Source organism: Ursus maritimus, unplaced genomic scaffold (assembly GCF_017311325.1).
Source record: "Ursus maritimus isolate PB19 unplaced genomic scaffold, ASM1731132v1 scaffold_27, whole genome shotgun sequence".
In the NCBI taxonomy this organism is placed as follows: Eukaryota; Metazoa; Chordata; class Mammalia; order Carnivora; family Ursidae; genus Ursus; species Ursus maritimus.
In genome coordinates, this window is record NW_024425230.1 from 31,618,028 (window position 1) to 31,645,521 (window position 27,494).

A 27,494-nucleotide genomic window follows, 5' to 3' on the forward strand; every position below is an offset into this window, starting at 1 on the left:
GGATTCTCTTTTCAAACATCACTAGTCTATCAAGAGAACATTCAGACATAAACAAGAGTAATAAGATTCCATCAGCTCTGATATTTTGCCAACTTTCAGCCATATAAAAAACAGCTCTACACATACTTTTTATTTTTATTATAGCCTTGTATTTGTGAAATTAAGAGGCGAACATATTTAACAAATTGTAACTTGATTTGTTTCTTTTAAATATTTAAATCACAGTATGTCTATTTTCCTTTCTTCCCTTACCCTGGGCCCAGCGGATGTTAGGGGCGGGCCTGTCCTAACCTTCTTAACTCTCAGACCCGCCGCTCCCTTTTCCGGAAAAGGAAGATAACACTTCTGAGCTCACGGAATTGGGATGAACGAGGCAACTGAGCAAATACGGCTAATATAAGTTCCCTCACTCTCCTGAGGAGGAATCCGTGTCCAAGGAATGCTTTGGAGTTTTGTTTTATTCTTTTTTTCTCTCAGTAAGAATTTATTTTTACTTGTATTTGGGGGGATGCAGGGCAGACGAACGTGTTTAAGGCTCATGGCTAAGGAAGTGAAGACACCAAAGAGAGACGTGTGATGGGGCGGGGTGGGATCGGCTCCGAGGAGCTGGCTTTGGTAGTGGGAATGAAGAAAAGGAATCCCCATCCACCCCCGCAGGAAACGCTCCAGTGATTGGAGGTGTGTGTGGCTGCGTGTGTGCCTGTGTGTGAGGAGGGGGCTAGCTCCAACTCCAGCAGACATCACCACGCATGACGAAGCTACTTCCCCTCACGCGGTCCAAAGCGCACACGCGCGATCCACAGCCACGCCCGCACACACTCGACACACACAGGGCGTCCGAGGGTCCAGTTGCCATGGCGAACAGGAGCGCGTGAGCCCAGCCGCCCCTCCCGCCCCCAGCCGAGCCCGGTCAACTCCAGCTCTGATTGGTCGCTGCTTCCTCATTATGCAAATCATTTGCGTAGACTCGGCGGCCGGCTGCCTGACGTCACCAAGCACGGGGGCTGGGGCTCGGGGCTCGGCTCCGGGAGAGCTCGGGCGGGAGCCCGGATAGCGCCGCGCGGGGACCTCAACCCAGACCCCAGCGTCCCGCCGCCTCGGCCCGGTCCTGCCCCGCCCCCGGCCCCGCCCCTTTCCAGCCCGCCCCACCCCCTCTACGCCCCTCTACCCGGACCCCGCCCCCTGTGCAGCCCCCCGCCCCCGCCGCCCGGACCCCGCCCCCTCCCCCCTGGCCCTAGCCACCGGTCCAGGGAGGGGACGGCGGGACAGGCGGGACTGGTGGGACCGGCGGGAGGGCGGACCGGGCGGGGATATGGCCGCGGCGCCCGGAGGGTCTGCGCCGCCCGCCGGCCCCGGCCCGCGCCTGGGTTTCAGCACCGCGGACAGCGGCGTCGGCATGAGCGGGCTAAACCCCGGTCCTGCCGTGCCCATGAAGGACCACGACGCCATCAAGCTCTTCGTGGGGCAGATCCCGCGGGGCTTGGACGAGCAGGACCTCAAGCCGCTGTTCGAGGAATTCGGCCGCATCTACGAGCTGACGGTGCTGAAGGACCGGCTCACCGGCCTCCACAAAGGTGCGCGGGGTCAGCCCAGCCCAGCCCAGCCCAGCCCTGCCCCAATCCGATTAGAGCGGGCCCGGCCCAAACCCCAGCCTCAACCGCAGTCCCAACCTTAGCTCTACCTAGAGTCAGTCCAACACCAGTCCAATACCAGTCCCACTTCAGTCCGGTCTCCTCCCCAGATCACAGAACCCCCAACCCAGAATTTTCTTTCTGACATCCTCCCACTGATCATCACTCTGATCCCCTGACGTGTTCTCCACTCTAACCTCTAACTCCCTACCCTTCACCTCTCACATCCCAACAGTCCCGACATTTCAGTTGGACCTCCCTCCATCCGTCTCATCAGACATCCCAAATCCTGGAATTCGGAAACTTATTTGACCTTTGGGGTCTCTAATACCCTCAATCTCCCAAACCCTGGACCCAATCATTTCTGACCTCCTCCCCCAATCCAGTGCCACCCCACTCAGGCCTAACCACCCGTACACACGTCTTGGACTTGTACCCCTCATTCTGGCCTCCAAGCTCAGCCAACCCCCACAGAGCCTTCCTTTGATGCTAACTGTTAACCTGCCACCCCCCACCCCCCAAAAAACAACCACCCCAAAGTCCTCCCTTCTTCAGAATCCAGGCCTGGCTAACTCACAAAATCCAATTCCCCTCAAGGAGGCTCTCGGCTCCAAATTCTACCCTTATGTTTGACAATAACCCAATCTCTCCAACCCCCTGCCAGAATGCCAACACTCTGCCTCTTCTGAGTTGAGTCCAGAACCCTGACCTCAGCTGGGAAAATCTGCCACCTAGTGCCCCCTCATTTCAGGTTTCCTGTCAGCTGAACCCACACTTCTTTTATCCTCTAATCTCCCCCACTCTGGTGCATCTTTACCCCTCCCCAGTCCTCTTTATGGCCTCCCGCTTTCCCTCCTTCACAGGCTGGTCCTAGAGCAGAACCTGTGGACCAGAGCCTCAGGGTGGGTCAGGTTGAAGAGGCAGAAGGGATTTTCTCCCTGCCCTTGCTAGAGAGACAGGCACCACAGTCCTGTCCAGCCACACCCCTTTCTTCCTGTAGAGAGAGGGAGGAGGCTTGTTTACATGCAGAAAAGTCTGTCCAGGCTGGGCTGGAGTAAGAGAGCCAGAGTCACATGTCATACATGGGCAGGGGAAGGAAATTATTTGAGGAGAAATACCTCTACCTCTCCCCACCTTCATGATGCTTCAGTTTCAGGATTTGAGGGGGAAGGGTCACCAGCTATCCTCCAAGATTTTCCTGGGAGAAAAGTGGTGGGCCCTGGGTAACAGCTAACGATACTTTCCTAAGGGCTGAGAGCTGGAATCAGGCTGCCACCTCTTTTCAACTGGGAGGCCTTGGAAAGTTCCTAGGCACACTTACACATGGGCTTCACAAAAATGCCCAGAGACGATCTGGGACCAGCAAGGTAGCAATGTGTCTTTGACACTTTGGGGTGGGGCTACTTAAAAAGGGGCATGAAAGAATAAGACTATACCATCCAGATTCCTTCTAATGCAGTCCAACTGCCTGGCTGTCCATCCATCCATAGCAACTCGCTTTCTTATTTTCTAAACATTTATTTCAGTATGTAAGCACAAGCTAATCTTTCTGGGTCATCTGTACAATAAGGGAAGTGCATAAGATACCTTTAATTCTCACTCTTCTCATTCAAATACCATCAGAGTCTCTGAATTATTCCCTCATCCTTTTTCTTCCTCTCCATTTAGTTCTAATTCTTCCTGCTTTTTATTTTCATGTGTCTCTCCCTCAAGCCATGCTTCTTTGTTTATCCATCCCTCCTTCTTCTACCTCCTATCCCAGGTAGTCCACATGGGGCTCCTTTGGGCAGCAGTTGGCCCCCTGAGCCTTTCAGACAGGGCCCCAGCCCTGCCCAGTTCTGACGTCAGCTGATATGGCTGAGTGGCTGAAGATGGAGCAGAGATGTAAGCAAAATAAGGTGTTTGGTGATTTATCGCCAAACCAACCCGAAGTTCTCCAAGGCAGGGTTGCCTTGCAAGATGATTGGGGAGGGTCTCCAAGTCAACATCTTCCCCACTTTCTCCCCAGCAACAGCGATATCCAAAAGCCAGAGTGACTCATTTTCCTTTTGATGACTGGGTACTGAGGGAGGCAGCCACAGTGCTTTGAAAACAACGTCAGCGTAGGAGTTAGGAGATTCCAAACCCTATTCTGCCACTGACACACTCTCTGGGTTCAGTTTCCCTATTGATACAATAACAGTTTGTCTCAGGTGTTCTTAGATCTAAGGTCCCTTTAATTTAATGAACAGTAGATAGCCACCAACTTAAGGGGGCAGCCACATAGAAGGCATCAGAGAAAATGTTCCCATTTGCCTTCCTGGTCTGCTGAGGTGTAAGTGGAAAACTTCACGAAGCTCTTAATGGCTTCTTACATCCACTTTCTCTTCATTCAGTCTTTCTCCTTCCTATACTCAGAAGGCTCTTTTTGAAATCATAGATCTTATCATGTCAGATCCCCTTTTAAAATCCTTTAGTGGCTCTTCGTTGCTCTTAGGGAAAAGTTCAAAATCCAGACTGAGGCATACGAGGTTATAGATGACCTGATCCCTGCCACCTCACTGTCCACTCTGCCTCCTTTCACCAATCTCCAACCATACTAGTCTTCCATCCATTTCCCCAAGACACCAAATTCTTGCCTCAGTCTTCAGACACGCTATTTCCTCAGCCTGAAATAATCAACACCCTTCTTGTCACCTGGTTAAGCTCTATTTGTTATTGAGGATTCAATGTGTTCTTTGAAGCATTCCTCAACCCTTTAGACTCAGATTACATTCCCCTCATGATTCTTTACATAATCCCCATGAGAGTAGGGAATGTGTCTGTCTTGTTACCACTTCATCCCCAAGCCCGTTATAATGCCCTACCGTAATAAGTAAGTATTCAACAAATATTTTCTGAATGAGTGAGTGCTCAATGACTGTTGGAAAGGAGGAGATCCCTGCCTCAGTGCTTCCTAGCAGACTACAGTTTCTGAGGCTGAACCTAAAGAGGAATAGGATTGATCCTTTGGCTCAACCCAGTCTCCTTCTCTGTCCCATAACTACTGGCTATTTTAGAAAAGTAAGATTTGGGGCACACTAACCATTTAACAGGCCCTATCTTGAAGTACTGGGAGAGCTGACAGATCAAGCTTCTTGGATAAGCTTGGAGGTCCCTGAAAGCTCCTCTCTACAGAAAGTCCTTAAATTAGCCCCATCTTGCAAGCCTCGAATTAACCCATTCCTCAGCTTCAAATTTGGAGGAGGGAGGCATTAAGAAGAAGTTGTGGAGTCCTGGGTTTGGCTCCCAACCTTCCTCCTCCTTTTTGCCTCCTCCCATCTGAAACTGAGTTGGAAAGGAATTGAGGCTGATTCTGGGAGACTCATGAGTACGAATCCAAAAAGGAAGGGAGAGGCTGGGGTTAAAGCTGAAGGCAAAGCCGCTTAGGGAGGTTTAACCCCAACCGGACTTATGGCTGGAGTGGGGAGGGGAGATGTGGGATTGTATGACCATGTGGCTGGATGTGGGTACACATGTTCCCTAGGCAAGAAGCCAGGAGCAAATGAGAGGGAGCCAGAGTCTGGGACTCAGACACATGAAGCCCCTCCCTTCAGAGAAGGTGGGAGGCAGAGAAGGCTTCTCAGAGCAGTGCCCTTGTTAAAGGAGAGTGGCCTTGAGTTTGTCACTTAATGGGGTCTTTCCAGGAAGAGTATTTGGGGGTTTCAGGAAATCCCCTGAGCCAGCCTCTTCCTCCCCAGGCTGTGCCTTCCTCACCTACTGCGCCCGGGACTCTGCTCTCAAGGCCCAGAGTGCACTGCACGAGCAGAAGACCCTGCCAGGGGTAAGTCCACCAGGGCTGGGGGGTGGGGATCACCTCAGGCTGGGGACATGCCCTATGTGCATGCCAAAGTAGCATGTAGGGGCTGGGTTGGGACCAGGAACTAGAAGCAGAGTCACCTTCCTAGGAGTTGGCTTACCTGTGCCCTGAACAGGTATAGGTTCTTTGTTATATTTAGTCTTCTGGCTCAAGGAAATGGGCTTAATACTTGGGCCAAGTATTCCACCCTATCTTCTCAGAGAGGCGTCAGTGTTGTGGGCTATGCTAGAATTTGTCAGCCTTGGCTAAAATCATGGCTTAATGTGTCATTTGTCCCTGGTGTGAGAATAAATGCAGATACATGGGGTAAAGACTCTGCTGGGCTGGTATTCTGTTTTTTCCAGTTCTAGGGTCCTTTATAGCACTTCCCTCTGTCCTCTTCCTGCAATGCTTTTTTGGGTGCCTTGACTCACCAAGATTGCTTTCCCTCCTTTCCCCCAAACAGTTGGTTAAAGCTAAGAGGACCTGATTATATGTGTGCAGTTAGGCCATTATATATCAATGGCATCTGGTATGGCCTTAGCCAATGGCCAATCACTGGACAAAAAGCAAAGTGGGACCTACAGACCATGTGGCAGGAAGAGAATGGTGATTGTTAGGAACTAATGTGGGTTCACCAAGAGCAATCGTACAACAGAGCCTCATTTTCTCTTGTCAAAGGAGTGATGTGTCTACAACAAAAGCACTATTCAAATGCCCTGGGCAGGCCAAGCCTGGGACTATATCCATTTTTAAGCTTCAGACTGTAGAGGATCGTTAGCCTATCAGAAAGAGACTGGGATGGGATGGGGACATAAAATATGTCAGGGATGATAGTTTGAAGAAATTGGAGATATTTGGCTGGAGAAGATAGGGTTTAATGGGGGCTTTAATAGGGAGGCATCACAACATAATGATTAAAAATACTACTTTTTGAGCCTCATATCCTAGATTTGAATCCCAGCTTTGTCATTTAAATTCTATGTCTCCAGATACATTATTTAGACTCCCGAGCTTCAATTTCCTCATCTATAAGAAGTGGGTTATACTAACACTTAGCTCACTGGGTTATCATGAGGATTAACTGAGCCTTGTACCTGGCACAGAGTAAGATCTCAATAAATACCACTGTTTGGTTGGTGGCAACCACCTTCAGATTCTGAAGAGGGATTTGGTTTTCTACTGGTGGCTTTAGAGGGCAGGATCAGGATCAGTGGGTATAAAGAACAGACACTCTAATTTCAGCTCAATATAAAGAAATCACTTCTCTGAATTGGAGCTGTCCAGCAATGGGATAAGCTTTGCTTATAGCTGATCAAGCTGTTAGTGGACCATCAGCTCACAGGACCAATCCCAGTAATTGAAGCAACTTGACCCTCACTCTTGAAGACTCAGTGTCAAGTAACACAACGTATTACCCTCACCATGTCTCTGTGTGTACGCTCTGGAGTCAGACAGAACTGGGTGTGGATCCAGGCCCTACCACTCACTAACTCTGTGTGTGACCTTGGGCAAGTCTTTACTTCTAAGCCTAAGCATCCTTATATGTAAAACCGAATTCATAGAACTGTTATAATAATTAAGTGAACTAACTCATGTAAAGTACTTAGCACAGTTCTTGGTAGTCAATAAGCACTCAGTATAGGTTAGTTGGTGGTGGTAGTAGTAGTAATAGTAACAGCAGCGTTCGTAGGGGTAGTAGTAGAAGTTATTACTCATCCAACCATGGGAGTAAATGACTTCTGCTGCTAAAATTGAAAGTCACTGAGACAAACTGTAACATTCCATGTGGGAAACAGTATGGTAAAGGTGCAGAGACAGAAGGAACAAGATGGGTGTGAAATGGGATTGGGAGTGTGGAGGAGGGCCTGTGTGAGCATGGGCCAGGCCAGGGAGAAGATCCACCAGAGGGCAGTGGTGGAAGAGGAAGCTTTGGATGTCAGGATGAGGGATTTGGACTTTATCCTGAAAACAAATGGGAGCTCTGAAAAAATTAAGATGAACTTTGGAATTAAAAAACAACAACAACAGCAAATCCTCTTCAACCAGCCACAGGGCTCCACAAAGGGAGTATGAGGCTGAGGGCACCTGAGATAAGAGCTGTGAAGCTCTAGACTAGTGGAATAATTTCTGAAGGAGAAAAGAGGAACAATAGCATTTGTTGATTCCAGACAGTGTTCCTAGCATGTTGCATGTTCAAAGTCATTGAATTCTCTATGAAGAAGGTATTATTGGCCTTCCCATTTTACAGATGAGGAGACTCAGTAAATGGAAACAAATGACTTGCCCAAGGTTATGGGGCTACTAGTAGGAAGATCTGGGAAGATCCAGGTACTCTGGCTCCAGAACTCATTCACTTAACCACTACATTATTACCTGTGCCAAGCTGGTGGCACACAGGGGTCTAAGGTTCTGGAAGGGATGATGGCTGGGTACATCTTCCCTCTCCCACCCTTTCATCCGTGGGCTTCCAACACGGTCTGGCTCCGTACTGCCAGGATTGGCTTTATTCACCCTCTCCAGCTTAACAAAGTGAAAATTAATATTTAATTATTCTCCTAAATGAAAATCGATGGCTCTGTTGGCCAGCCCAAGCAATGTCCGTGCCATCAATCTTTCCTCTGGGCCTGCCAGGGGCAGCAGCAGCTTTAGTCACCTGGCCTCAGGCCCACCAGCATGAAGGGAGGAGGGTGGCCAGCTCTCTGTAGGCACTGGGTCCTGGGCACAGCTGCCATCTGCTGGAGAAGCAGGGAAAGACTTTAATCTGGGCTCCTGCTAGAGACAGGCAGGACTGTCACTCTGGGAGCAGGAAAGGTTGGGTCTCCCCAAAGAGAAAACCTGAACCCCTAGTGAAAATTGCACAGTATCTACTGGACTGTGACCTCCCTTTGGCTTCCCTCCACATGCCCCTGCTAATTTCTGTTACCTATCAAAACTTGGCTCCCTACTCAGGACTTCCTTTAAACCTCAATGGTCTGTTCCATCTTCTGTAGCTTCTTCTCCATAAAGCTGAAGCTACTTCTTGCAGCCTCATTTTAGGCTCCAGAATCTACCTAAAGAAGGTGGGCCCAATCTTAGCCCAGAAGGTGCCCCCCTATTTGTCTCTCTCCCTGCTCATGACCTCCTTTCCCTTGGGCATTCATCCCTCCAAACACTGTGAACGAGACAGACAACTGAGTGCATTTGCTTTTGCAGGTTGTGCCCTGCACAAAACAGCTTGTGTGGAAAAGGCAAGTGGGGGCTAAAATTCAGCCATGCTCTATTGACCAAGCCATGCACATTATCACAGGGCTGTGTCAGCCCAAAGGAAGAGGCACATTTTTTTCTAATTCATCCACAGAGTTGGGGGAGTGCCTCTTTGTAACTCACACAAAGGCACTGTATGTGCTAGCAGCTGCCTAGTGAGTAAATCAGCACCTTTGCCCTCAAGGAGCTTTTTCCAGCCCAGAAATAACTCACTGCATCTCAGCGCAGTTTACACCTGGGCACATAAAAGAAGCATCAGGAGTGGAGAGGGAGGAGATTCTTCACAGAGGAAAATCTACCTGAGCCCAATTATGACCATATTTTATCACATTTGAAGGTCTAGGAAGCTAAAAGACAAGGCAACTTCTGGAATTCTGGGTACAGTGTGAGAACTGGCAGGAAAGGTGTCCAATGAAGACAGCCAAGGCTCTATGTGAATGGAGAATATTGTGTATTTGGGGCAGCAAGGGAGGCAGGACTCACAAGTTTGGACTACCAGTCTTAGGATCTTGGGCTTTATTGGGAGGCTTGCAATGGGGAACCACGGGTGGATTTTAATCAGGGAAAAGTGAGGGACTGGTTTTAAAAGCTTACTCCAGCTATAGTATGATGGTTGGGGTAGAGAGGAAGGAAGACTGGAGGCAGATGATCTTTTAGGACACCGCTGCTTGGGTGCAACTGAATGATGATGCTGGCCTAGCGCTGGGGATAGGGCAGGAATGGGGAGGAGAGGATAGACATGAGAGCTATTTAGGATAACCATATAGATTCTAGAACTAGTGGGACTTGACAGTGGATTGGATTAGAAGAGGGGGTGAGGTAGAACAAAGAGCTGAAAATGGTGAAGTTTGCTTTTTCTCTGCCTCTCTCTTCCCTGAATCCATGACACCTCTTAGACCCACCAGTAATCCTGATAAATATTCTTCCCATGGTGGGGTAAGAGGTTGAGGGCACAAGTGCTCAGTGTAAGGAATAGTTGGCATCAAGACAGACGTGTCTGAAGGGGGGAAAGCTGAGCCCAAAGCACAAATTTTAAGCAAGTCAAGCAGGGAGAAGGGGTAGGGCCTTGCCTTCCCTTCTGCTCACTGGGGCCAAAGTACCAGGGCCTCATATATGTCTGTGCTGCCTCCAAATTTCCCCACTCCACTGCTTGGAATAGGTTCTTCTCTCCTCTTTCTGACGTTCTCTCCCTTGATTTCCCCGCCAGGGCTGGGCCCTGAAGCAGACGTGGGCCTGGATTCTACCTGGGAAACTCTCAAGGGAATAGGTACTCAGCCAAGGGCAGGAGCTCACCTGAGGTCCCATGACAAATTCTTGGCCAAGGATGCAATGCCCTCTTTTCCTCAAAGGGGAACTGGGATTACCTCACCCTACTTCCACATCCCTCCCCTGGCTGTGGCGAGAACCAGGCACGGTAAGATTGCTTAGGCAGCTCATGCAGACAGCTCTTTCTCCTCCAGTCACACAGAGCGTACCTAAATCCCAGGTGTCCTCCCTAACCACTTCCCAGTGGGGACCGAAGAAGAACCACTCTCCCCAACCGTGTCCTCATCCTCTTGGGCTCCTCCCCTGGGACTTCCCCTGCATTTCCAAACTCCCAAACTGCCAACTTCCTCAACACCTGAGCCATAAACCTAAAAGTCAGCCAATATTTCCTTCTCTCCCTCAGTTCCCACACCCAACAGAACTTTAATCCAGTTAATTCATCCTAAACATCCCTTGACTCTGTCCATTTTCTTCTGTCCTGGTCCAGGTCACCCTCACCCTTCACCTGTATCATTGATCTTCCCACCTCTAATCTTTCCCTTTCCAATCTTTTTTTCTGCATAGTGACAGCTCAGGGGATCTTTCCCCACTTAATATCCTTCCCTGGATCCCTATTGTCTTTGAAATACAACAAAGCCAAAATTCCTTGTTGTGATTTTCACAGTCTGCCCCAATCTGGTCATTGGCTACCTTTTAGTTTCACACCCTTCCATTAAAAACAAACAAACATAACATAAAACATAACATAACATAACAACATAACATAACATAACATAACATAACATAACATAACATAACATAACATAACATAACACTGCAAGGTAGGATCATGATTCCCCCTTCTACTAATGTGGACCCTGAGGCTCAAAGAACTTAGAGAAGTTGCCAGTGATGGAGCCACAATTTAAATCCACATCTATATGACTCAGAAGCAATTTGCTCTACCCTGACTACATCCGTGCCAGGTGCCTACCAGAATCCTTGCTCCTTCAGACTTGCAGCTCCCTTTCCATCCCCCCAGCCATCTGGAGTGCTCAGCCTCCAGCTCTATCTCTCCCATTATCTCCACATGGCCCAATGGCCCCAGTCCTGGAAGGCCCAGGTCAAACTTTGCCTCCTCTGTGAAGCTTTCCCTGTATCCAGCTGGAGTCAGCTTCTCCTACAGCACTCTACCTTGCACCGCTCCTAAGGCCCAGGTCACTCAGTGCCTCATTACTTGTGTTCACGTCTTAAGAATGGACATGAGCAGCACAATGCAAAAACATGGACTTCAGCGTCAGACAGACCTGGGGACAAATCTCAGCTCAGCCACTTACTCATTCTGTGATCTTGGACAAGTGATTTAACCTCCCTCAGCCTCAGCTTTCCCATCTATACTATGGGGACAATGGTATTACCTTGCATAGCAGTTGGAAGGAATTTAGAGACAATGTATGTGTAGTGTCCCAGAAAGGGCCTGGTGCATAGTGGGCTCTTAGGAAATGGTGGCATTATCTTCCCTCTATAAGTCATCAAGGACAGGGTCCCAAGGGTTATTGCTGTCTCCCATGAAGGGCCCAGACTGGGGCTTTTCATAGGGTTCAGGAAATGCTGGCAGCATGCCCGAGTGATGGAAAGCCTGAGTGCCCAGACTCTGAGGCTTGGACTCTGCCAGGTCTATGGAACAGGTATATACCACCTAATGCCCACTCTCCATTCAAGAGTGGGGGAGTGGAGGAGGGGGCAAGGGGCGTCCCCCAGAGCACTGATGAGCTCCATCTCTCCAGAAACCCAGACGGGGAGGCAGCTGCCATGGAAACCACTGCTGTCACATGTGCTTGTCACTCTAGGTTCCAGAGAGAAATTCTCAGGATCTATTTAAGAACTAATAAAATAATGATGGTCTTGCTCACCCTCACTGCACCCCACCCCAGGCTTCTACCCCTCTCTCCTTCTCCGCTGCCATAGTCCTCCCTGCCTTTCCTGTGTTCCCTTCCTGACCCCTTATCCCTTCATTTCCCTCCCATATCCACCAGCATTTCTCTCTTTCCTTGCCCCTTTCTGGGTCTGTCTCTTTCTCTCATCATTTCTGTCTTCTTGTGTCTCTTCATCTGTCCTTGTTTCTCTGCTCTCCATGGCTCTGTCTCTTGGTCTCTCCTCCACAATCACAGGTGGCCATGCCCAGGGACGGTTCCCGTTCCTCCTGGTCCCTGGTCCCGGCCAATCCAGACCTGTCCAGCTCGCCCTGATCTGCTTGGATTGATCTGTCATCCCCTCTAGACTGCAGCCTGAGTCCTGTCGGTGTCTCGGCCCCCACCCACAACCTGGTACACTGCAGGGGCTCCACCACCAGCGGGTGGGTGTGTCAGAGCGTAAAAGTACCTGAGTCCTGGGTGGGAGGGGGATTGTGCTGGTTCAGGCTTGGCCTGTTTTTCTTTCCTTTCCTTTCCTTTTTTTTTTTTAAATAAGCCCTCCCCACTCCCCCACCCCCAAATTTGATCCAAAGGAAATTGCTCAACTGTGACTGCCAGGGCGTTACCATGGTTACTGGGTAGCACTTGTGGCTATGGTAACAGGAAGCTGCCTGTTGTCTCGGCAACGAGCACATTGGTAGAGGATGGAGTGGCCCTGATTGGTGCAGAAACAGTGCATTTCCTGAAGGGAGGGGGTCAGATCATCACCTTCTCAGGCCAGATGGGCATCAGTACCCCTTCCTCCATGAACGGGAAGGCCGCTGTTCTTTCCTCCCGGCACTCAGCTGTCTGCCCCCAACAATAATTCCTCACATCCTACGCACCCAGCTCTTGGCAGTTTACAAAGACCTTTTGCGTCCCCATTATCTCATGTGATCCCCACAACACCCATGAGAGGAAGGTGAGATGGGGATTCAATCATGAATTCTCTCAGGGTGGTTGGGGGATGGGAGTGTGTGGGGGTGTATGTTGAAGTCACCTAGGAGCTTTTGCAAATTATACAATCCCCAGCTTGAGAGTCTGGTATGGTTCCCAGGTGATTCTTATCCACCCCTGATCAGGGAAACCCTGAATTAGAAGGTGAAATCAGTTGGTGGGGGAGGGGAAGAGTCAAGCTGCTTTCCAGGTTTCTAGCTTGGATGACTGGAAGGATCAGGTCCGGGCAAAAAGATAAGTTCTGGTGTGGGTGTGTTGAGTGGAAGATGCCAGTGGGACTTTCTAGTCACGATGTCCAGCAAGTAGCTGGGTACATGGGTCTGAAGCCCAGGAGGGAGACTGGGCTGGGGATGCAGAGCTCTGAATCAGCCCTGTGGGGATGGTAGCTGAGGCTGTGGGTGTGGACGAGACTATCCAGGAAGAATGGGAACAGCGGCATGAGGAGGGCCGAAGACGGTGCGCTGGAGAATGCCAGCATCCTCAAGGGAAGGGGGGCCCAGGGAGGGAACTGAGGGGGTGAGTGTAGAAAACTGTGGCAACACAGAAGCTGGGGAAGGTTTTCCCGCATTTAACAAGCTGACTCTCAGAGAGGGTGGCTTACCCGACGTCATAGAACCGTGAAAAGGCAGAGTTGGGGTAGACAGCACTAAATCTGATTCCCAGATTGTAAATCATATAGAATTAAATTCTCAGTTTTAGAACAAAACACAGATCTTCAGTATCAATTCAACCTTCCTACCCAAATCATCACCCTAAGCCTTTAAGGAGGTCCAGGAGCCAGATGGACAGGCCTCAGGTGGTCCCAGCCCAGAGCCCAAAGCAGAATCTCTTTAGCCACCACGGTCCATCCTGGCTTGCCACCAAGCTTCCTATCACCCCACCCTTCACGTTTCAGCACCTTCTGAATTCCCCAGTTTAAGGAAAAATCTTGGAGAAAATCTATATCCCATCGTGAGAGTGGTGGAGTACAAAGTTCAAAGGGGCCAGGGCTTAGATCCTGAGGCATCCAGGGGAGAGGAGAAGTTGGGTGCCAGGACCAGGCAGTCATGCTGACTGAGTGTGTTGGTCCAATGTCTTTCAGATGAATCGTCCGATCCAAGTGAAGCCGGCTGCCAGTGAGGGCCGAGGAGGTAACTTCCCTATGTGATAACCCTCAGGGTATCACCCATGTAGGGCATGGTGGGCCTACTCCTCGAGTCAGTCCTACCCACGGTTTATTACTAGAGCTTCCTTGGGTTGGGGAAAGGGGGTCCCAGAGTTGCTCAGCACCAGAAACAGCTCAGTCTTCCCAGCCCAGACTGAGGAGGGATAGGGTCCCAGGGTCCCTAGACTCAAAAAAGGCAGGAAGAGCCTAAGAAGATGCTGGAGTTAAAGGAAGGGGGCTCTCATCACCTTGCCCTGGAGAGAGTTCATTCCCATTTTTTCAGGTGGAGCTTCTAGATGTTTGAAAAACCAGGCTGGAATTATTCTCTTTTTTCATATTCTTCTGATCAGAGAGGACTCAGTCCACTCTGGGTTGGGGTCACTCATTTCTTCACTGAAATTGCCTGGTTACTTATGGTTAAAGATGAGTCTGGTAAGACAGACTTTGCAGGCCATATGAAAGAATTTGACTTCGTACTGAGGACAATGGCAAGTCTTCAAAGGTTTGTTTTTTTTTTAGCAGCGCTGTTTCCTGGTGCAGAAAGACCAATGCTCCTTCAGAACAGGAGGGGCAGAAAGCCTGTGCTTTTTGACAACCAGCGACATTCCAGCCAGCTTCCATACTGGAAAAGTGATGCTAGCTTCTGGTGTCAGTTCTTTGCTGTCTCTGTCACCCTTGGGTCTTATATCATTCCAGGATATCTGCCTATAGCCCTGGTGTCTGCTGACTCTCTCCCTTGGATAAGACTCTCTCCCTGCCTTACCCAGGATCAGTCATGGTGTTGTTAGGTGGAAGAAGCTGCCCACGATCAGGGAGAGAATGGAACCCAATTGACAGGCCTTTATTAACTCCTACTAATTCTGCACATCCTCTCAGACTTCATGCTCACTGTCTATACCCTCAAGGGGTTCTGGTAGCTTCATGGGTCCATCATGGAGTTCTTTCCTCCATGAAATCCTTCCTTTATCTTTTTAGATTATCTGACCTCTGGTTTCTGATTCTCAATTTGAGGTCAAGATGTTATCACTTCTACTTTGCCTTGAAGAGATATTTCCAAGTTTCCTCCTCCCCTTCACACAGGTATCCTCCTTTTCCACCTCATTCTTTCCAGACAGGTTTTTGAGAAGTTCCAGCCTTCATACAGAACCTCTGGTTCACTCATCCCAAGAATATCTGCTTTTTTGGGAAGCTCTGTTAGGCATCAGGTCCGTTACTGGCCATTGTTGGCCATCTTCTAAGCCTTGTCCACAAACATTAACTACTCCCACAGCTCAGAGGCCAGTTTAGAGTACCTGAATGAGCTAAGAAGCAGACAGGTTGAGCTGTAGTTTATTCAACCATCCAACCAACATCTTCTGGGTAACTTACTCCACATTAGGAATAGAGATGTGAGCAAAGCCGACCTGGCATCTGGCCTCATTGAACTCTGGAGCTGTGAGGTGATAGTAAACAAGGGGTTACTATTCAGTGTGATCAATGCTTTTCAAGTCCTGGAGGGATCGTGGGCACAATACCAAGGGAGCACCTATCTTATTCTGGGAGGTCAAAATGGACTCCCCGAGGTAGTAATACTCAAGCTGAGATCTCAAAGATGAACAAGGAGTCAAAGAGAAAGGAGGGGAGGGGGAGCATGAGCTTAGGCAAAGGAAAATGCATGCACAGAGTTCAGAACATGATGCAACTTGGATCTGGTTCAGGAACTAAGTCCACTGTGCTGGGGGCACTCTTGCTGTTTGGAGTCCAGCATATCTTGTTGGGGTGAGGGCAGCTGTACAAAGGAGGCCTCCGATGATGCTTCTGCTTGGCATAGTTCATATGTCCTCATCATCTGGGTCCCATGCAGTGGCATCAGCCACTGATGCCACATTATGAGTTTTATCATTCCCCCCCCCTTTTTTGCACAGAGTTTTCAGGTGTCAGGTCATTGACAAATTCTGTACCTGCGGCAGCTCACTTATAGACACCTGTTCACATTCAGAGCAGCTCAAGAGAGCAGGAAAAGGAAATCTAGTTGAAAAGAGGTCTGCCTGGCAGTACGATTCATAATTTGAGTATTTATGTGTTGCACAGATATTTCTTGACAAGTGATGGCTCTTAATGAGTATATACTGCAAAGGCATCCATGAATAATCCTTCTTGCAGGTTTCGATGACCAGATCTCTCAATTCTTTCCTGCTCCCACTCAGAGTCACCAAATGTTCCCTGCCACATTTTCAGGAGAGAGGAGGCATATGTAATAAGTCTTGCAAAAACAGTTGGCCTTTACAATTTATAAGTATTTAACTACCAACCGATCTGTGTTAGATAATCTTGTTACTAATCAAAATGTGCTCCTTTTCTTCAATGTTATATATTTCTTCTAAAGTGAGTTCAGCTTTCTGCTGAATTTTATTTTATTTTATTTTTTAAAAAGATTTTATTTATTTATTTGACAGAGAGAGACAGCCAGCGAGAGAGGGAACACAAGCAGGGGGAGTGGGAGAGGAAGAAGCAGGCTCCCAGCGGAAGAGCCTGACATGGGGCTCGATTCCAGAACTCCAGGATCATGCCCTGAGCTGAAGGCAGACGCTTAACGACTGAGCCACCCAGGCGCCCCTCTGCTGAATTTTAACACAAACTAATGCTTTAGAAACTCAGCTTTTAAAATGGTATTGAATTTTGCTTTTTGAAATGTAACATTTGACACCAGTATGGAACAGCTTGCCCTAGTCAAGTCTTATCTCTATGATCCCAAACATTCAACAAACCTTCAGATTCAATGGTCACACCTGTCCTAGTATATTTAAGCCTATAAGCTTGCATGTGTTTTTATTATTCCTGAAATTAAATCCCTTAGTTTACAGTTGATTAATACTGATTCCTCTATCTTTTAAGAATACTGGTATCAATGCAGACATAATCTAAAGGGTATCAAGGCAAACAGTAGAATCTTCCAAGATTCCACCATTTTCTTCTGGAAGGGATTATTAGATTCCCCTTGCCCCCCATAAAACAGGGATCTCCAACTCAAATACTACAGGAGCCAACGAGGTAACTTTAAATGGATGAGACTGTCATGATTTAATTACAATTTATAATTTAATTAAATTAAATGTTGGCAACTGATTACACTTTTAAAAGCTGACCAGCGCCGCAAGAACTTAACCAAACTTATCAGTTATGCTTCTTTGGCCCAAGGACTTCCATTTCTTCCCATCTGCACAGAGGAGGAATCTATTGTGCACACGTGAGCTTTTTAATGACAATAGTTACTGTACATTCTCTCTCTTGAATTTTGATGCCAGTGCAACAGAGTAGTTTTTCTCTTATTTTTAATCAGTAGACATGAGGTTTAGGGTTGGAATAACCTATGTTTTAAACACGCTGTATGTTGTATTACTTTGAGAAGTTGTTGGTAACACTCGTACATTCAACGCTTACAATGCAATAATAGTAGCAACACAACAGGATCTGCCTGATAGAAGGTGCTGGGTCCTCCTCTCCCGTGGCATCCTCTGCAACCTTAATGATACTCAGAGTGTTAGATGTGCATCCGCGTCTTCATGGACTATGTTATAGCAGCCTTTTCATGATCTCACTTATGTTCCCATAAATTCTGCAGCTAAGTTTCATGCTGTTCATGTCCTCTACACGCCATGCCTATATTTTACATTCCGTGGGATTGAGCAGTATTCTTAAAGGAAAATGCACCTCGTTTTCCAAAAGAAAATAATATCCCAATTATAGTAAAGGCACCCATTTCTACGTCAAACCAACATAGTGCCAGAAACTTTTCTCCTCAGCATTTGGATTTATTTGCATGTAAACATTAAACTGTTTGCCTGGATAAAAATTCAAGGGTCGTGTAATTCAAAATGTTAACATCAAATTATATGAGGTCAGAGCTAGGGATCCCCAAATCCTTCAGACAGTGGTCACTAAATAAGTCCATTTTACTTGCTGTTCAGCATGGAGGCTGTGGTTGATTTTTCCTAACTTGCATGATCTCTACTATGGAAGCACAAAAAATAAGTTTAGTTGTAGGTACCAGGAAAAGTATTTTTTAGTCCTGAGGCAAAATTTTCAAAATCACTGAAACTCCTGTATATTTTTCCTCTCTTTCAAATTTCATAACATAAAATTAATAAATTCATAAATCACAATAGCCATTGCTCCCCTTGTTCTATTCTCCAACTTTGCTGGTATTTTTTTACCGAGCACATATTTATGTTTCCAGGGTGCCTGAGGTACAGATATTGGTTAAGTAATCAACCCATGCACTCTTTCCACTTTAGTTTTATTAAACTTAAAAAATATTCTGTGAAGTGAGGCATCTCTTTTTTAATCTTGAAGTTGGGCTTAACTGAAGAGACCAATTATCTGTTATCACATCAACCCTCCCTCCTATCACCATCCTATAATTAATTGTTCAGGTAATTTCTAACTGAATTTACATGGTTTCGTTTAAATATCAGCCCGGATTTTGAATAATAATAAATATATCTAATTATCGAACTAGGTGAGCCATGTTTTCCAAATTCCGGGATTCTACTTCATTCAGTGTTGAACAACTAAACTTTGAGTTAAAGTTAAATTTTGAGCTAGAATTGTCAGAATTTCATAATAGTGGGGCATATTCGCTGACCTAAATCAGACATGGATCTTAGCTACAACTGTTCTGCTGGTCCGTCGACACTCATATCTGTCTTCGATCCTTATATTTACTTAATTCTAAAAAGTATTCTTCCAGTGAAGAACTGACTGGGTAAGTTTCACAGTACTGCTTAGGACTACTCAAGTTAAGGTTTCACTTCCTGAAATTAATTCTACCTCCGAAGGTAAAGGGAGGTGCTTTCCTTCAGCTTGACTCAGAGCAGATTACCCAAAGATGATTGTTAACGCTTTTAGGTCATGGCAATGGATAATCCTCTAACAAGCCCTTCAGGTACAGGTCTACAGCCTGCAAACGGAAAATGAAATCTAGAGGCTGAGATTCTTTTCTCTCAGGGGAACCTGGAATCTCAGACTTGGTCTACCTTTCTTCCGTACTTCCTGGTTCTTCTGGATCAGGATGAAGGGACAATAGAGTCTCTGTTCTTCCTTGGTCTATGTACTTATTTTTCAGCCCTCCTTAAAGCCTCCTTCATTTTTAAAAATTATAGTAAAATAGGCATAACATAAACTTTATCACCTTTACCATTTTTAAGTGTACAGTTCAGTAGCGTTAAGTATATTTAGTGTTGTGCAACCTATCTCCAGAATTTCGTCCTCTTACGAAGCTCAAAATCTGTACCCATTAAATAAACCCTTTTCCCCCACCAGCCCCTGGTAACCATCATTCTACTTTATTTTCTATGAATTTGACTTCTCTAGATACCGCATGTAAGTGAAATCATACATCTTTTTGTCACTGGCTGATTTCACTTAGCATGATGTCCTCAAGGTTCATCCATGTTGTAGCATGTGTCAGATTTTCCTGCCTTTTAAAGGCTGAATAATATCCCATTGATTGTATGTACCACATTTTGTTTATCCATTCATTGGTTGAAAGACATTAGAGTTGCAACCACGTTTTAACTATTGTGAATAATGCTACTGCGACATGAGTGTACAAATATCTCTTTGAGGCTCTGCTCTCAATTCTTTTGATTATAATACCCAGAACTGGTATTGCTAGATCATATGATAATCCTGTTTTTAATTTTGGAGGGAGCTGTCATACTGTTTTCCATAGTGGCTGGACATTCCCACCAGCAGTGCACAAAGGTTTCAATTTCTCCACATTCTTTCCAACACTTGCTATTTTCTTCTTCTTTTCCTTCAACTTCTCCTCCTCCTTCTACTCCTTCTTTTTCTTCCCCTTCTCTTCCATCATCTCCTTGTCCTCCTTCTTCCCTCCTCCTTCTACTTTTTCTTCTCCTTCTTCTTCTCTTTCTCCTCCTTCTCCTCCTCCTTCTTCTTCTTCCCCTCCTCCTCCGCCTCCATCTCCTCCTCCTCCTTTTCCTTCCTCTCGTCTTCTTTTTCTCCTTCTTCAACAGTCATCCTGATAGGTATAAAGTGATATTACATGGTGGTTTTAATTTATACTTCCTTAATGATTAGTAATGTTGAGCATCTTTGCATATGCTTCCTGGTCATTTGTATACCTTTCTTGGAGAAATGCTTATTTAAGCCCTTTGCTCACTTTTTAATGGGATTATTTGGGGTTTTTTTTGTTTGTTTGTTTGAGTTGTAGGAGCTCTTTATTCTGGATATTACTCCCTTATCAGATACATGATTGGCAAATATTTTCTCCCATTCTGTAGGTTGTCTTTTCATTCTGAGTGTGTCCTTTGATGCAAGGAAGTTTTACATTTTGATGTAGTTCAATTTATCTATTTTTACTTTTGTTGCCTGTGAGTTTGGTGTCACATCTAAGAAATCACTGCCAAATGCAAGGTCATGAAGTTTTTCTCCTGTTTTCTTCTAAGAGTTTTATAGTTTCAGCACTCATGTTTAGGTCTTTGATTCATTTTGTTAATTTTTTTTTTTAAAGATTTTATTTATTTATTTGACAGAGATAGAGACAGCCAGCGAGAGAGGGAACACAAGCAGGGGGAGTGGGAGAGGAAGAAGCAGGCTCCTAGCGGAGGAGCCTGATGTGGGGCTCGATCCCAGAACGCCAGGATCACACCCTGAGCCGAAGGCAGACACTTAACCGCTGTGCCACCCAGGCGCCCCCATTTTGTTAATTTTTGTATATTGTGCAAAGTAAGGGTCCAATTTCATTCTTCTGCATCCACTTTTCTCAGCACCATTTGTTGAAAAGACTGGCACTCTTGTCAAAAATCATTTGACCATATATGTAAGGGCTTATTTCTGGCCTCTCTATTCTATTCCATTGGTCTGCGTGTCTTTCTGCCAGGGTCACACTGCTTGATTACTGTAGCTTTGTAGTAAGTATTGAAATCAGAAAGTGTGAGATCTTCAATTTTCTTCTTTTTCAAGATTGTCTTGACAATGGTTTCTTGAGATTCCATATGAATTTTAGGATGGATTTCTCTATTTCTGAAAAAATGCCATTGGGATTTTAATAGAAATTGCATTAAATCTGTAGATTTCTTTGGGTAGTAGTGATACCTAACAATGTTAAGTCTTTCAATCCATGAACACAAGATGTCTTCCATTTGTGTCTTTAATTTCTTTCATCAGTGTTTTATAGTTTTCAGGATATCCGTCTTTTGCCCCCTTGTTTAAGCTTATTCCTAAGTATTTTATTCTTTTTGATGCTATTATAAGTGGAACTGCTTTCTTTTCTTTTTTTCCTTAAAGATTTATTTATTTATTCATGAGAGGCAGAGAGAGAGAGAGGCAAAGGAGGGAGAAGCAGGCTCCCTGCAGAGCAGGGAGCCCGATGTGGCACTCGATCCCAGGACCCTGGGATCATGACCTGAGCCGAAGGCAGACACTTAACTGAGTGAGCCACCCAGGCCCCCTGGAACTGCTTTCTTAATTTCCTTTTCGGATTGTTCCTTGCTAGTGTATAGAAACACAAGCAATTTTGTTTGTTGGTTTTGTATTCTGCAGCTTTGCTGGATTTATTATTTCTAAGAGGTTTTGGGTTTTTTTGTTTGTTTTTGTTTGTTTGTTTGTTTTTTGGAATTAAAGCTCTTCTTGTTGCTTACCAGATCAGGCCAGAAGACTGTTTGCCCTGGATATTTCCTCACTGACTTTCCCAGGCTTCCTTGGCTCCTTATGTTGGAGTCATTACTAAGAACATCAGGGGAAAGATGCTTTGCTCCATATGCTGCCACCAGCAGGATCCCCTGGGTTGGTATTTGGACTGAAAGGCGGATGAGTATTTTTAGGATGTATTTGAAGGTTGGTACCCCAATGCAGAAACCTCATTCCTACACTGTCCCTACAATCATGACATCCCACCAACTGGAAGGTGAATGAGTGTGAAAGGCCTAGAAGCTAGAAACTCGGGCCCTTCAGGAATTCCTTTGGGCCGACTTGAGGCAGAGCCTCCTTCCTCAAGCAGCATCTTGGTGCCTTTCCTGAGGAAGAAGGAATGGACTGACTCTGACTCTGGGCTCTCAATGCCATCATTTGCTGCATTAGAATCCCTAACCTATATGACCAGCTAGCTGCACAAGGCAGCTTTATGGAGCTGGGCCTCTGGGGCTCAAACGACTTGGTTTGGGTTCAAAAAGCATTTGGTAGAAGGGCAACGCATACACATTAGTTGACTAAAGGAGAGTGCAGTTATACCATTCAAATGTGCTTCTATCCAACTATGTCCAATTCCTTCCAGTCCGGGAAGGCTGAGCCTCCTTATTTGATATTCCCGTCTTTCCAGGGGATGACTGTATTCAGACATTTCTGACCCACCTCTTATAGAATCCTCTCTTTACCGAACTGGTAGAGTTTGAACTAGAGGAAACTGAATTACATGGGCTTAAATCCCATCATCATCTCTCTCTGGGGGAATTGATCAGCTCTTAGCACCTTCAGGGCTGTATATTTAGGGACTACCCTTAGGAGGTCTAGCCTGTACTTATCTTAGACAGGTCTCCTGAGAAACTTATCCCACCATTTCAGGATCACCTGAAACTCATGGTCATTGTGACCTTGATCATCCTGCTGTCAAACATCATCAAGCTCCCTGCAAAGTAGCAAAGGGAATACCAGCATTCAAGGCAATACCTGTGAAACAGGCAGTACGGAGCCCAGCCTATAACCTAGCCTCATTTCAGTTTCAAATTCTGTATAACCCAGTAGTCCAGGACCATAGGGTCAGTAACTTCTCATGGAGATTAAAATTCTTGACTTGGCACTGGAAAAGAAGGATCAGGGAATTTCATGGTCTGTGGCATGAGCTTGACCTAACCACCATCAGTGGGAAAGAGCAACAAGAGGAAGGGCAGATAAAGGATCAGACCACTGTCCACACAATCCTATTTCCTGTCTTGGGGGCTCCACCTCAGTCTTGACATTTCTCTTCCTACCTAGGGCTACCTGGATGCTGGTCCCTGTGGCATGATATCTTCCCTAGGTGCCATCATCATCTTGCTGCACTATTAATTAGGGCATTATGAAGCCCTCTTTAAGCCTTGGGACTCTGGAGGCCACAGGATCTTCTCTAGCCCCTCTTGGGCCTCTGACAGACACATTTAGTGTCATAGCTCAGAACAATGACACAGTCTTCTGACGTTTGATTCCCTGACCAAATGCGGCCTGTCTTTCAATGTCAAGGCAAAGCCACTAGCAGACTGATCAAGCAATTTTTTCTTTATCTTCTTGGTTTCCTGAAGAGGGTGATCTCTGATCCCTCTTCCTATACCATGTGGAACCCTATTCACTATCTTTTAGGTCAGTGGTTTTTAAAGGACTTTCCTTGCAACCCGTTTTAGGGGGTACTAGGAGAAGATGAAGCAAAAGGAATTTCAGCCCCACCCCCACTTCCCACCTTTCTGGTTTCAGTCAGAGCGGTTCTCTTTGTCTCTCATTTTTTAGCTTCATCCTAATATTTTTGTTAGAACAACAGATTCCACAGCCTTTTTAAAAGCTTGGGAAACCAGTGATCTGTCCAAAAGCACTCTTCTGTGGCTAACACTCCCAGAAATGAAGCACATCCACCCATTATACTGTCACCACATCAGGTCGGCACTTCCTCTAGGATTCCAGCCACAAGTACATTACCCATCCCTTCCCCCTTGGGATCACTGGGCAGTAATCCTCTGGAGAGGGGGCAGGATTCTGCTGAAACATATTCTGCCTGTCCCATTTAACCACAGCCCCCACCCTCCACAGACGTAGCATTGATAGATGCTTTGGGGTCCCTAGGCAGCCTAGACTGAACCCGACACCATCCGGGTAAAATACGGACACACACATAACCCTACTGGAAGATCCCTCCACTGCTAACTCCAGGCAGTCTGTTCTTCCGTTTCTTTGCCGCCCAGGCTTCAGTCTATGACCCTCACCAGCCTTGTCTCCCTTGCACTCAAGATCCAAGGATCCCCACTAGCCTAGCCAAACTTGTCAAGGAGTAAAGGAGTCGGGGATGGGTTTTCTTGGGCTCCAGGATCTGAAGGTGAAGCCTGAAGCCAGATTCTCACCCGCTCCTTCTCTCCCCACTTATGTTACCTACATGAAGCCACACCCTATTTCCGAGATGTATGTAGGTGCAGAAAGGAGGGCTTTGACAGCCAGCCATGTGACCTGGGCCCCTCTACCTGGGTTCCTGGACAGTGCTCCTGAGGCCTGACTTCCTAGATGTGCAGCTAAGCCCTGGTTTCTAGCCCCAGCTCTCCAGCTTTCTCCAAGGAACATACTTCCAGAGGAAGATGGAAAACAGGGAGGGATCAAACTTGTTCTCAGGTGGCCATCCAACTCTACAGGTAGAACTTGTCCTTCTGGAGTGTGAACACCCGGGGGAACAGAGCGGGAACACAAGGGAAGGCAGAAAGGAGGCAGTAGGGCTCAGTGAGGGCCCTGGAAGCTCAGTGAGGGAATGAGGTGGTGAAGGTGGGGGTTAAGGAAAGGAGTCAAGGGCTTAGCAAATGTGTGTGGGGGGGAATGCTAATGTTGGAGGCTCAGGAACCCAAGCTTCCTGCCCTCTTTAGGCCTTTGGGAGGGACACCAAAGTTGAGTTTGTTGCTAGGCTTAGAGATTCATCACTCCAGTACTCAACATCTGGAAATGAAGCAGTATGATGAGACAACTGTTTTCTGTGGTGTTTTTTGGCCCAGAGCCCTCCTTGATTTGGGCAGGAAGGGGCATTGATGGCACTGCCATCAGCCTGACTAGCAAAGGTGTGCTTCTTTTCTCCTAATCCAGTCTGAATACAAAGGACCCTCTCCCTGAATCGGGCTAAAATGGTCCAAAATTGCCTTTGCCAAACTTTCAGAACAGAAAGCTCAAACATATAAAAGATGCATATAGGGCTGTACCCAACCAAAGATATCAACTGAATCACTTTCCACAAGAGCAGCAATCAGTCTTTCTTGTTTTTTCCCGGGACCCAGGTTTTCATGGTGGATCTGGGTATGAGTTCTTTTCCTCCAGATCTGTCTGTAGATTATCGTGCTCCTCAAAGAAACCCAACCTTGTAGCCCCAGGGCCTTCTCACTCCCTATACCTCTTCCCAGAGCTGGACTGTGGTCAGCTACCTTCTTAAGCTCCTCTGGCTACTCTGGGTAGTCCAAGAGGACTTAGGGTCTCCAGGTCACTCCTGGATTTGTCCCCAGAGGACCGAAAGCTGTTTGTGGGGATGCTGGGGAAGCAGCAGGGTGAGGAGGACGTCAGGCGCCTGTTCCAGCCATTTGGCCATATCGAGGAGTGCACCGTCTTGCGGAGCCCTGATGGCACCAGTAAAGGTGACTTGAGCTGACCCTGGGATTTCCTGCCTCATTCTGGGCCGCATGACCCTTTGACCCCTATGGCCTGAGCCACCCAATCCTTCTATTCTGCCCCAGGCTGTGCCTTTGTGAAGTTCGGGAGTCAGGGGGAAGCTCAGGCAGCTATCCAGAGTCTGCATGGCAGCCGGACCATGGCGGTGAGGGCGGGCACCCGGGGCCCAGGGTGAGGCCAGTGGGGTGGGGACGGGCTTCTCCCCACGTGCGATCGGTGCCCCAGCAAAGGGCCTGATGGGCAAAGCGCTTGGCCTAGGGCCAGGGCTGGGGTCTGGACTGGTCACGGCGGCCTCCCCTGCCCTACCCAGGGCGCCTCGTCCAGCCTCGTGGTCAAACTGGCGGACACCGATCAGCGCGCGCGCGGATGCATGGCAGATGGCGGCCAAGCTGGGCGCCTTCACACCGGCCCGCTGCCGCTGGGCGTGGCGGAGCCTACACCACCGCGGTAGGTGCCTGGGCACTGGGGACAGGGGAACGCATACGGGCCTGTGGAGCCCGCTCGAGGTCGTGAGCACGGGCAGCTGCCCAGCCGGCTGGGTCACTACACACCCGCCCTTCTTCCCCTCTCCCAAAGAGATCCTGCAGCACCAGGTTCTGGCCTGGCGGCGGCACAGGGCCAGAGCCTAGGCCGGTGGCCGCAGTGGCGGCCCAGATGCAGCACGTGGCGGCCTTCAGCCTGGTAGCCGCGGGCTCTGTTGCCCGCCACGGTACTGCGCTCAGGGGCGGGGCGGCGGCTGGGACCCCGCCGCGCAGCCGGGGCTGCGGCCTGACTCTCCGACTTCCTCCGCCTCCAGCAGCCAGCTCCCCGCCGGGCGGGGGCCCCGGCTCGCTTCCGGGTCTACCAGCGCCCATCGGGGTCAATGGATTCGGCCCCCTGACTCCCCAGACCAACGGACAGCCGGGCTCTGACACTCTCTACAATAACGGGCTCTCCCCTTACCCAGGTGGGCCCTCCGCTCCGCCCCGATCTCCCCGAAATGGAGTGGGGAGCGGGGGGATGGGGGGGAGGCGGCAACCGCCTTGGGAAGGGATTCCTCTTTCCCTGCCGCGTCTCACAACGTCGCTCCACCTCCCTGCCCGCCCGCCTTCACCGTGGGCCTCGCGCCCCTCTCTCCCCAGCCCAGAGCCCCGGCGTGGCTGACCCCCTGCAACAGGCCTACGCTGGGATGCACCACTACGCAGGTCTCACTTGGCGCTACGCGGCCTGGGGGGTTTGAAGGGCCCCAGAAAGGAATAGGGAGATTTGGGGGGGCGAGGGTGTTTAGGCTCTCTTCTGAGGAGTCGACCCTCCCATCCCCCCACCCCTGGGCCCAGAATGACCTAAGGGGTGAGGGTTACTTGGACTGGGCCGAATTGGTCAAAGGTGGCCAGGCAGATGGGGCCGTGCTTGGGGGATGGCTTTTGGGGGGTCACTGCCCACTCCCACCTCTGTCTCCAGCAGCCTACCCGTCGGCCTATGCCCCAGTGAGCACAGCTTTTCCCCAGCAGTCTTCAGCCCTGCCCCAGCAGCAAAGAGAAGGTGAGAGACAGGGGGCTGGAGATCAGGGCCTGGTGGGGCTCAACTCAGGGTCCCTCCCCTGAACCAGCCTGCTGCTGTTCCTGCAGGCCCGGAAGGCTGTAACCTCTTCATCTATCACCTGCCTCAGGAGTTTGGTGATGCAGAACTCATACAGACATTCCTGCCCTTTGGAGCTGTTGTCTCTGCCAAAGTCTTTGTGGACCGAGCCACCAACCAGAGCAAATGTTTCGGTGAGCTGAGTCCCATCCATGGGCCTCTCCCACTCCTAACTTTGAGATTTACGGCAGACCCTAAGCTTGTCCGTCCATAAGTCAATGGCTCTCAGAGACTGAGGGTATGGTGCAATGCAGGCTCACAGGCCCAGCCCTAGAACAAGTCTATTTCAGGTTCACCTGGGAAAGTCAGGTGTCTGGAAGATGTTCAGCCAGGTCAGGCTTAAGATCCTAGCAGGGCAGGAAGAATATAGATCTGAGGCCAGAGATCCCCTCTAACCCCAGCTGCAGTTTAGAGGACCAGAATGACAGCTGTAGAGGGAGGGAATCAACCCCTGCCAGGGAAAGACAGGGAAACACCCCAACTAGCACACTCCCCACCCCCAACACACT

The 27,494-nt window shown here is 48.2% G+C and overlaps 1 protein-coding gene across 1 annotated transcript in view; it reads left to right on the plus strand.

Moving 5' to 3' along the window:
• The first annotated feature begins 1,312 nt into the window (after positions 1-1,312).
• The window catches only part of CELF6 (CUGBP Elav-like family member 6), a 31,407-nt gene continuing 5,225 nt past the window's right edge, over positions 1,313-27,494 (plus strand). Inside the window, 13 exon segments of the mRNA XM_040643025.1 lie at positions 1,313-1,574; positions 5,351-5,433; positions 13,930-13,978; positions 25,206-25,334; positions 25,434-25,513; positions 25,679-25,793; positions 25,796-25,815; positions 25,947-25,969; positions 25,971-26,077; positions 26,165-26,314; positions 26,490-26,552; positions 26,809-26,889; positions 26,976-27,119. Of these exon segments, the coding sequence (XP_040498959.1) occupies positions 1,313-1,574; positions 5,351-5,433; positions 13,930-13,978; positions 25,206-25,334; positions 25,434-25,513; positions 25,679-25,793; positions 25,796-25,815; positions 25,947-25,969; positions 25,971-26,077; positions 26,165-26,314; positions 26,490-26,552; positions 26,809-26,889; positions 26,976-27,119 (1,306 nt within the window).